The sequence below is a fragment of the Lottia gigantea genome (assembly GCF_000327385.1).
Source record: "Lottia gigantea unplaced genomic scaffold LOTGIsca_72, whole genome shotgun sequence".
In the NCBI taxonomy this organism is placed as follows: domain Eukaryota; kingdom Metazoa; phylum Mollusca; class Gastropoda; family Lottiidae; genus Lottia; species Lottia gigantea.
This window is the reverse complement of record NW_008710427.1, coordinates 198,287-210,282: the sequence shown is the minus strand read 5'-3', so window position 1 is coordinate 210,282 and position 11,996 is coordinate 198,287. Positions and strand designations below refer to the sequence as shown.

At 31.0% G+C, this 11,996-nt stretch overlaps 1 protein-coding gene across 1 annotated transcript; it reads left to right on the top strand.

The window, feature by feature from the left end:
* Positions 1-614: 614 nt before the first annotated feature.
* Positions 615-2,358, top strand: LOTGIDRAFT_131097 (hypothetical protein; the record flags this gene model as incomplete). Its single annotated transcript, XM_009065943.1, has 3 exons — positions 615-809; positions 1,628-1,814; positions 2,201-2,358. Coding segments are annotated over 3 exons (540 nt in total), but the record flags the coding sequence as incomplete, so codon positions are not given.
* Positions 2,359-11,996: the final 9,638 nt, after the last annotated feature.

Genomic DNA, 11,996 nt, shown 5'->3' with positions numbered 1-11,996 from the left:
AGAAATAGTTATTGATAGTGATGAAAGTGATTTTCTATCTGAAGATGAAGATTATAATCAGGATGTTAAACAGGAAGAGAAAGAAGAAGGGAAGATTATTGAAGAAGAAGATGCTGAATCAAGTGATGTAATAATATTGGAAGATGAAGTAATAGGAAATAAAACAGGTATACTGGTTTCCAGAAAAAAAAGTAAATGTATTGAACATGGCTATTCCTGCACTTTATCATGTACAAGACCAGTTTATGCCATGACCTTTTTAGATGAAAGGCTAAGTTGAATGATTTTGTTAATAACACTTAAGCAACATTTAAGTTGGTTTTTTTCAACAATTTACATAGTCATTATCAGGTGAAAATGTTGTAGTTTATGTGTCTTTGCTAGGTCTTAAGAATAAGTCAGATACTAATTTATTAAAATTGTTTATGGCTGCTTGAGTGATACTCATTATATTTTGCGTAAGATTAAAGTAAACAGAAGGGTATTATTAGATGTAAGTTTATATCAATTTTCACTTAGAAGATAATAATAAAGAAGAGATAAAGCCAGCAGTAGGTGAGACAACAGAAACTAAACCAGACACTGATCAACCTGATGTAGAGATTATTGAAGATACTGAAGAAGTTGTTGATATCCATAAAAAACTCATAGAAGATATAAGAAAAGATGTATTTGGTGTGGGAATAGAGTTAAATGAAGATGGCGAAAGATTAGTTAAGATTTTACAAGAAAGACAAGGAAGAAGTTTGGATAGATTATCAAAGGATTTATATTCTAAAGATACTCATTTTGTTTTAGAACTCATTCAGGTAACTACAACTTTAAGTTTGAAATAAACAAGAAGTAATCCCTCTCTCTGCTGACAAAAATTGACTAGGCAATATGATCAAAAACAAATATATTACTTAGTGTTGAAACGGTTAGTGAATTTTACGAACTGGGTTATTGTCTGCAATTATCGTTTGTTACCTGGTTAATCCCAGTTAATTACTAAAGATTATAAAGACTTTGGATAGTTCCCTGTGAATTGTCAGTACAAATCGACAGATACCAAACTACCCGCTTCTGCTTCAATGTAAGATTACAAGCGGGCCTGACAGAGTTCAGATGGTCTGGCGCCATTGTCACTCATTGCTACAGTCTCTAACAGATCAAAGGTCTTTATACCAGTTGTGGGGTCAGTGTAATGAGTGTATCTCATTGAAGTCGCCGCAAATCAATGTACTGGTTCCACAACTGGTATAAAACTATTGTCTCAATGAATCCGTACTCATGAATATTAGTAAGCTTGAAGCTGATTGACAGGCAAGAAGAAACAAACAGCCAATTAGAGGAGAGTTAATAAAAAGTAATACGATCTTTATAACTGTTTTATTCTAAGCAACTCGTACCTGATTGAAATAATAAGAATAATAACAAAACTTGCTCTCTTTTTACTTATGATAAAATTGGCGGTTAACCGATTATCTCAAATCAGACCTGGTTACCCGTGACATACTACCCGAAATCGGTTAACTGATTAACGGTTTCAACACTAACATTACTGATGGATATAGTTGTGTGTGTTTCCTTGTTTATTTATCAAGCTGACACTTGCTATTTAATGTTAATTCTTATTTGTATCTAGAATGCTGATGATAATACTTATTCTACTGATGTTGTAAAGTCTTCAAATGGTCCATCAGTAATGTTTAAAATAGATGATAATGGTATTACATTATTTAATAATGAGCTAGGATTTAAAGAAGTAGAAATAAAAGCTATATGTGATGTTGGTAGAAGTACTAAAGGCAAACATAAATATGGTTATATTGGTACGTATAGTAAATAAATGAAAAATTTTCATTAGGGTCATTGCTCCTGTCTGTCCGTCTGTCCATCTGTCCATCCACAAGTCCTATTTTAACAAATTTAATGATATGCATGTGTGTGTGTGTGTGTGTGTGACTCAGGAATGACTCGTATCTTCAGATTTTTCGAAGATAGAAGTTTTAGTCATTGCCTAAATGACGGAACTGAGACCAAAACGTTTAACATAATAACTCAGCTCATTTCATTTCTGTTTTTGATCTTCTACAAAGATTCAATAATTTAATTTTAGCCTAAATATCAATCGTGTCTCCTTATTAACTTAGTAATTTTATATTCATCCTCTCTGCCAATTTTCTATTTCATAAAAGAATGTTCAATGTGATTTCAGGTCAGAAAGGAATTGGTTTTAAATCTGTATTTAGAATAACAGACAGGCCTGAAATTCACTCTAATGGCTACCATTTCTGTTTTGATGTTAAAAGTGGACCTATGGGTTATATTATGCCACATTGGGTTGAAACTGAAGATGAAGACTCTATGAGGTAAACTGAATTTGATTGAGTATAAGCTTTAAGAAATTTGGAAACATTTCTTGTGAACACAATTTAAAGAAAATGCTTAAACTTTGACATACCAGTATTCATGATTTATGTGATTATATTCAAATAAATATTTTCTCTGCTTTGTAGATGGACAACAAAGATAGTCCTACCAATAAAAGATGAAATGAAAGCTCAGACACGTCCATTAGCAGCTAGATTTAATGATATTCATCCATCATTATTATTATTTCTTCATAGACTGAAGGAAATTACTATTGATAATAAGGTAATCATTTGCTTATCAAGAAAACTTTAGAAAAAATTGTGAAAGGTAATGTCTAAGAGCAACTTTTTTTTTAATTTTTAACGTCTGAAACTGAAATTTCATTACCATTAAATTACCATATAAATTGGATTTGAAAACCTTAAGATAAACTACGTGATCTTAAGGCAAACTTTAATGCAATTTAATTAATTGCTTGGGTATAAGATACAGGTAAAAGAAAAAGAATATCGATGCCTGAATATTTGCCTCTCCAGCAGATGATGCTCAATTTCAGCTATCCAAGTTTACATATTACCCTTCAGATTTTATATTTGACCCTTGGCTTTCATAAGTAATATTGTATACATGCACTCTACTGTTAATACATGTATATGATTTTGTGATTATAGATAGAAGACAGTGTTTTAAAGATACAGAGATATGATAAGAGTGATAATATAGTAGAGATAAAACATGGTAATAAAACAGATAGATGGCTTGTCATCAAGAAAATCTTAGATTCCTCGAAAATATCTTTACAGGTTAGTATTGTAAGCTTTAAAAAAGATTTGAAAGAGTGTACTACTGAATAAAAGGTGCTGTATGGATATTCCCCTTTGATATCTTAACATCTTATTGTATAATTTGTCATGTTTATTACAATAATATTCATTACAATCATTTTCTAACCTAGGTGAAGTCTGGTGTAGATGTGGAATCAACAGAAATAGCTCTAGCTTTTCCCCTTGCCAGTAAAAAACAGAAAAGGCAATATCAGGTAAACTTTATTTTTATATTTAGATCATATTTACAAAACTAATACCTTATGAAATTTCTGGCTTAATTTATGGGAAGATACTAACCTAAACAATTCTACAGTTGTCAATATACTAAAAAAAAATTTTAAGACAGTCAATATTTTGTAAAACCATTAACAAGTTTAAATATGATTAATGTGATATGTTTTGTAAAGCCATCAGTTGGTTGTAAATGTAATGAATGTGATATATGGTAAAGCCATCAGTTGGTTGTAAATTTAATGAATGTGATATGTTTTGTAAAGCCATCAGTTGGATGTAAATGTAATGAATGTGATATGTTTTGTAAAGCCATCAGTTGATTGTAAATATAATGAATGTGATATGTGGTAAAGCCATCAGTTGGTTGTAAATGTAATAAATGTGATATGTGGAAAAGCAATCAGTTGGTTGTAAATTTAATGAATGTGATATGTTTTGTAAAGCCATCAGTCGGATGTAAATGTGATATGTGGTAAAGCCATCAGTTGGTTGTAAATGTAACGAATGTGATATCTGGTAAAGCCATCAGTTGGATGTAAATGTAATGAATGTGATATGTTTTGTAAAGCCATCAGTTGGTTGTAAATGTAATGAATTTGGTATGTGGTAAAGCCATCAGTTGATTGTAAATGTAATGAATGTGATATGTGGTAAAGCCATCAGTTGATTGTTAATGTAATGAATGTAATATGTGGTAAAGACATCAGTTGGATGTGAATGTAATGAATTTGGTATGTGGTAAAGCCATCGGTTGATTGTAAATGTAATGAATGTGATATGTGGTAAAGCCATCAGTTGATTGTAAATGTAATGAATGTAATATGTGGTAAAGCCATCAGTTGATTTGTAAATGTAATGAATTTGATATGTGGTAAAGCCATCAGTTGGATGTAAATGTAATGAATGTGATATGTGGTAAAGCCATCAGATGGCTGTAATTGTAATGAATGTGATATGATTTGTAAAGCCATCAAGATTGTAAATGTATTTAATGTATTATGTTTTGTAGATTCTACCAGATAAGCAGTTAGTGTTTGCCTTCTTACCATTAAGAAATTATGGTTTCCGATTTATTGTACAAGGTGATTTTGACGTGCCATCTAGTCGAGAGTGTGTTGATCGTGATAGTGCTTGGAACCAATGGTTACGTAATGAAATACATACTTTATTTATTGAAGCTCTTGATGTTTTCAAAGTAAGTTTTAAATTTTCCAGAAAGTTCATACAGATGCCTTTACCTTAGTGAAATGCTGTGAGAGAGACACAATGTAAACTATGACTTTATTTATGCTATGTAATTAGAACATATTAAAGTTTTTGCTGTGTCACATTTCATGGAATAAAGTAAATAACATTAATTTGATTGATTCAAGTTGTTTTTATTTATCACATTAGGCTCATCCAGACTTTGATGAAATTGAAGCTTTATTATCTTTCTTACAATTTGTACCCATGGAAGATGAGATTTTGGATTTTTTCAAACCAGTTGCTAGTCAGATATTGGGTAAATTACGGGCTAAAGAATGTTTGCCAGTTGTATCTAGTAAACAAGGTAATTATTTTACACAATAAGCTTGTACTTGCTCTATTTGTTTTGTTATCTATTTTCATTGATATGATTCCTGTTGTTTTTTTTTTTCTATTTAAATTTACACTTTTGAACACAGAAATGACAAAATGGCTGTGTAAAAATTGTTTTATTGTTCACTGTACAGTCTCCTATTTGGAGTAAGTTTCTTTGTTTTTGACATCTTACAGAAGAGATAATCGATATGGATGTCCATACAACTCAGTCTGTTGATATAATTAATACATATAATGAAGATAAGAGATAAAGATATAGTAGAGTGAACTAAAGAGATAATATTTATGTTGTAGGTGTGTATGAATGGAAGATGCCATCTCAGACTGTTATTGTTACTGATATGTTAGTGAGAGAAGTAATATCTCCTGAAATACTTCTAACACATTTAAACCTTTATTATCTATCTCAAGATATAGCTTGTATGTTAAACTCTACATTAGCTAGAAATCTTGGGGTGGAAATGATCACTACGGAAAGACTGCTACAAATTGGAAGATTTTTTGTCCAGATGTTTGCTATCAAACAAATTGGTAAGTATGTCTGATGTTTAATCACATAGTGTATCATTAACAATTTCATATTTGGCCTAAACTCAAAATTATTTGGCAAAACTAAACGAATAATGTCAAGGGATGAGTCACCATCCTTAAAGCTGACCTCTCCAAAATAAAAACATAAAATGGTGTGTGATTGGGTAGCATGCATGCAGAACTTGCACTGACTTTTAGCTTCAAATTTTTTTTTCAACACTGGTTTCATGTACACAATTTTTGTTTTGACTGGTCCTTCAGTGAGGCTTAATAGTTGATTCTGACATAGATTAAAGAACAAGTAGTACCATGATAAAGATCCATGGACATGTACTTGATCTCAGCAACATGATCTGTCCATCACATACAAATTTATATTAGAATATTGTGTAGGCCTACATTATACCTACATTATACCTATTGGTGTTAAGAAGCCATTATTAGAGATTAATGTATGATGCTATTTTTATACACCCACATGAAATCGGTGGCGTATATTGCTTCTGTCGGTCCGTGTGCAATTGCTTGTAAACACTTAAAGCACATTTTTGTGCAGGACTGCAGTGTAATGCAGTTTTTCTCATGGAAATTAAATATTTTCCAAAAAAAGACAAAAGTGCTCCTTGGCGAGTGCTACTTTATTGATTTCCAGTGAAAAGTACACCGGAGTCATAAGTAAGCAGTCCTTCGTTAAAAAACACCAAAAAAGTAAAGCAAAAGTCTTTTGCGAACAGATAAATTGTTTTGTTTACATTTGTGCTTGTTTATGCCATTGGAAAGCTTCTCTTTTTTATATACATTGACACTATTTTCTCCACGTTGCTCATATTTTATTGATATTGACAGAACTTCAAGGGTCTGTGATATGACTGAAGGTTGAATATTTCATAATGGTGATTGTTACTGTACTGCTAAATATTTTTATTTATAATCAAAGCTGCTAGTGGGCCTATATTACCTTGCCTGGCAAGCTATCCTTTGTCATTGAATTGATTGATTGTGCATTGATATTTATTTCTAGATAAAGCACAACAAGTGTTAACTCTAGCTAAATGGATGGCCTGTGTGTACAGAAGTTTAGATGAATTGAACCCTGATGAATCAGTCTATAAGGAGTTGAAGTCAATGAGAGTTATTCCCCTTTCTACAGGAGAGATAACCTCCTTGTCGGATGAAACTGTATTTATTATACCACCACAAAATAAAATTCAGAAAACCAAAACATCAGGAGGTCTGTAGTTCTATGGTGTCATATTTTTGTTTGTAATTCATTGTAATTCATGTCCTATCTGAAAATGTTGACACATTTGTTCACACTGAAACTTAAAGCTTGAATGTCACTTACTTATAAATTAGCCAATTCAATAAACCAAGTATGCAAAGCTATTTGTGCTAGTTCAAGTGTGATTGGAAACATCAGCACTCCTTTTTTAGGCAGAATAAATCGTCATATAAACTATACAGACTGAACTTAAATTGTGTTTTACTGCCTACAAAAAAAGTAGAAAGGTTGTGTTTATGTTTTGATTCATCTTGGATGTGCATAAAATATTTGTTAAGCTAAAATTTGTTTAAAGATCAAACTTGCTTTGTGATACTTGTAACGAATATGTGATTTTATGTCCCTCAAAATGATCAAAAGTATCTTGATCAAAAGTACAAAAAGTTGTTTCTAAAAATTGGGTTTGGTAATTAACACAATGCCTAGTAAAGAGATTGTTTTGAAATTGAAATTACAGATCCAGTTAATAGAATTGAAAGAGATTTAAAAACCGTAGATAGTGGATTGATATCTACACCAGATAATGAGATCAATTCACAAGTCCAGAAACTGTTATTACATATTGGAATCAAACAGTTATCACCTAATGATTTGATACACCATCATATTATACCAACATTGAAATCAGATCTTTGGAAGGTTAGTATTAAATATTTCATGCAAGGCTTTTGACAAGACACATCTGAGTAGCACTCAGCAATATTTGTTCTGACCTAAAACAAAATAGAAGCTTAGGAGTAGTAGATAACAATCCATTGACAGTTGGAAATCTAAAATGTTTTTCTTTGTGATTATAGAGTAAAAGTAGAGAAGTATTAATAAGCTATGTTATGTATATAAAGAACCAGTATGATAAACAATCATCTATAATAAATATGGAAGAATTTAAAACCGTGGTGCAACTAGCTACCAATCATGGTTTTAAATCACCAGTAGATACTTCCATACATTTTACACCAAGCTATGGTAGTTCTATCAATTTATCAAACCAACTTCCAGGTAATTATTTTTATACGCCCACATTATTATAATGTAGACGTATATTGTCGTCACCCATGTCCGTCGGTCCTCTTGTGAACGTGATAGAGACTACAGTTTTCATCTGATACGAATGAAATTTGGTGTGATCATTTATATTGATGAGATCTTGGACAAGTTTGATATTCACGATTTTTCGATGAACGGTTTTTGAGTTATTGCCCTTGACTTAGCAAAAACGTGTCAAAATAGTCTTGTGAACGCGATGAAGACTACAGTTTTCATCTGATTTGAATGAAATTTGGTGCGATCATTTATATTGATGAGATCTTGGACAAGTTCATTATTCACGATTTTTTGAAGAATGGTTTTTGAGCTATTGCCCTTGATTTATGAAAAACATATCAAAATTTGTTTGTGAACACAATAGAGAGTACAATTTTCATCCTATTTAAATGAAATTTGATGTGATCATTTATAATGATGAGTTCTTAGTCAAGATTGAATCTGACAATTTTTCAATCAACGGAATTTGAGTCATCTCCCGTGAAAACTCATCAAAATTTGCAGGTGATAGAGGTGACAGTTTATATCAGAATTTTGTAAAATAATGTGTGTTTGTTTAAATCAACAATATCTTGCACAAATTAGATTTTTGGTATGATTTGACAAGAGTCCACATAGCTTTTATTGTTATCTTGGTATTTTCATCATCTTCATTCAAGTTACCATTAGCATATTCATATCTATAGAGAGAGTAGACTGTGAAAACCATGTTATGAGATATTCGTTTGTTTCGTGCAAAGTTTGTAGTTAGAAAAGGGTTGGGATTATAAAAAAGTTTGAATCAGAGGTTCCACAGTCCATGTCGATAGTGACATTTTGTAATTGATGGATGGTAGAAGGTGCTTAAAAATGATAGACTATAGCCAATGAAGATCGGGATGGATTTTGCATCCTTGATCAGATAAATTCTTCTTTACATCATGTTTTTTTTTAAATTTGCCCAAAAGCACCAAAACTTTCATGATTTATATTAACTAAAGAAGATGTAAGTGGTTAGACAACACAAGACATTATTAAACACTGAATATCCCAAAATTCTCACATAAGAAATTGTTTATTGAACAGAACATTTGATTAATGGAGCATTTTAATGACAAGATTTGTATTTTAATCAGGTTGAAAGGTACCCCACATAGTCTTGTCCTATTACTGTTATTGATTTGATTAGATATGTATAATATGTTTTGTTGAAGGTTATGACTGGATTTTGATTGATGGTGAATATCTCACATCAACTGGTACAATCTCTCAACATCAGTGGCATGATTTTTTACAAAAAATTGGTGTAACAGACTTCATACATGTAAAATCAGAAGATGTTCCAATTTGCTACGAAAATATGGTAAGTGAATGTATAATACCATACTAACAAATCAAGGTGTAAGACCTGTATACTAACAAATTTTTATCAAGTCTTAAGACCTATATACTAACTAATATTGATCAAGTTCTGAGACCTGTATACCACTAAGACCTGTATACTAACAAATATTCATCAAGTTGTAGGACATGTATACTAACAAATATTGATAGAGTTGTAAAACCTATATAGTAACAAACTTTGATCGAGTTGTAAGACCTGTATATTAACAAATATTCATCAAGTTGTAGGACATGTATCCTAACAAATTTTGATCAAGTTGTAAAACCTATGTAGTAACAAACTTTGATCAAGTTTTAAGACCTATATAGTAACAAACTTTGATCAAGTTGTAAGACCTGTATATCAACAAATATTGATCCATCTGTAAGGCCTGTATACTAACAAATTTTGATTAAGTTGTAAAACTTATATAGTAACAAACTTTGATCAAGTTGTAAGACATGTATATTAACAAATATTCATCAAGTTGTAAGGCCGGTATACTAACAAATATTCATCAAGCTGTGACCTGAATGCTAAAAAATGTTGATCAAGTTGTTAAACCTGAATGCTGAAAAATTTAAATTTTTAAGATGATAACAAATATAAGTAAATAGATCTAAATATAAAAAAAGAAACCAGTAATATTGATAGAGTGGTTAGTACTAAAAATTGTAAGGTATTTATAAGGTAGAAAAAACAATTGAACATTAAGCTATGTAACTATTCTTGATATTACAGGATAAAACATTATGGGCTGATTATAAGGAATTCATACCTAAATATGACAATGGCTATATTGTTTCTGATTTTACTTGTGAAGAGTTCCAGAGTTTAGTTCTTCATAATAAACATCCTAGCACATTTTGTCAACAGATGAAGATTTTGTTCACCAAAATAGATCAAGAATGGAACCAGACATATTCTCAGTATATGACAGCATCAATTAAATCTTCAGATGGTCATGAATTGAAAGCAGTCCAGTCTTCTTTTGCCTACTATCTTAAAATATTAGAATGGACACCAAGTTTAGAATTTACTAAACAAGAAAGCGGAAATGGTTTCAAAGCTGTTTCCAATGAAACCAACAAGAGAGCTTGTGATTTGTATGTACCTGATCCAAGATTCCAAAATATACTAGCTCATACTGTATCTTACTTAAATACTAGAGTCTTTGAACAGAGTACCTTTTGTGATTTTCTTCAAGTGAAAAAAACACTTGATCCTCAGAAGGTAAAGTCTTTACTGATAGAGTGGAGTCAACGATCCAATCCCAACCAACCAGCTTCTTATATTGGTAGTTTGAATCAGATGAAGGCTATCTATGTATATTTGTGTGATAATTTGATCAATAAAGATGCTCAAAATTTATTTTTTGACAATGCAGTGATATTTGTACCCAAGTCGAAACTAGATAAAAATCAAGATGAGACGACACTAGTCGATGGAGTAATGTTAAATCGTGAAGAAGTTTGGTGGCAGGATAGTTCAGAACTCTTTAGTTATTACAATTACTTACTGAAAGAATATCACTCTGAACTAGCTGATAAATACATCATATCAGGTTTCTACAGATCATCACATTTTGAAACCCTTTTTGTAAACATGTGTAAGATATCCAGAACACCAAAGATGGTGGATTTTGCTGAATTGCTCAAGTTGCTGGTGACTGTTCATGAACCAACCTATAAGAATGTGTTTTATAATGTATTAGAGATCTATTCCATTATTGGGATGACTTTAGCACCCCAGACAACAGATGATGCCATGATAGAAGGTGCCAAAAAGGAGGAAAAATTAGCTATTGTTCAGAAATTAAGTAAATTAAAGATATTTTGCTCCAAGAGAGATGTATGGGTATCCTTAGATGATAAACCTATGATAGCTGATAATCCTGAATTAGAGAAGATGTTTCATGACAAGGAAAATGTTCACTTTATCAAGTTAACTGTGAGCAATAAGCAGAGAGATAAACGAACTAAAACTCATGGTACGTATTTTAATGGTTTTCAATCATTGTAATAGACTTTCTTTACATATCTTCATTTAGTTTTATAAATGAGATGCTTAACATATTGATATGGAAAAGTTTGACTCATAAATTTTTCAGAGCATCATACAAAGATAGATAAAGATGTTATGAAGTTTATCAAGATGTTCCCAATACCAAAACTAAGTGAAAGTATCAGAACAGAATCCGTTCCTGGAATATTAAAACCATGTCCATCTTTGAATTTATACATGCATAACATTACACCAATTATACAACGCTATTTATATTCTCATTATCAAGATGTATATAATACTTTGGTGTATCTAAAAATGGCTGAAACCTTACTTCAACTGCAATTCTTTCAGGTAAGCTGATTATAAATTAAGTTTATGAAAGAATTTTTTTTCAAGCATAGTAAAGCTGATAACAACTTTGATTTTTATATGTGTTTCACTTTCCTTTATGTAAGCTAGAAACAACAAGCATAAATTGTCTAAGTCTAATCATCTTGCAATTTTTGTTTGTTTTCAGGCAGGAAAATTAGAAGTTATTTACTCACTGAAGAATGTTCCTGGTGTAATCATATCTCAAACTGAGAAATGTGTTTTTAAAGAGTCAGAATTTATCTTTGATCAAGCTCATATTGAGAATAATGTTATTGTTAACAAAGAAATAGCTAATTATTTTAGTCAAGATAATAATGAACTAAAGAAATTTCTAAAGTTAGTATACCTTATTAGAAAAATAACGCAATTCTAACAATATTATTGAATTGACCAG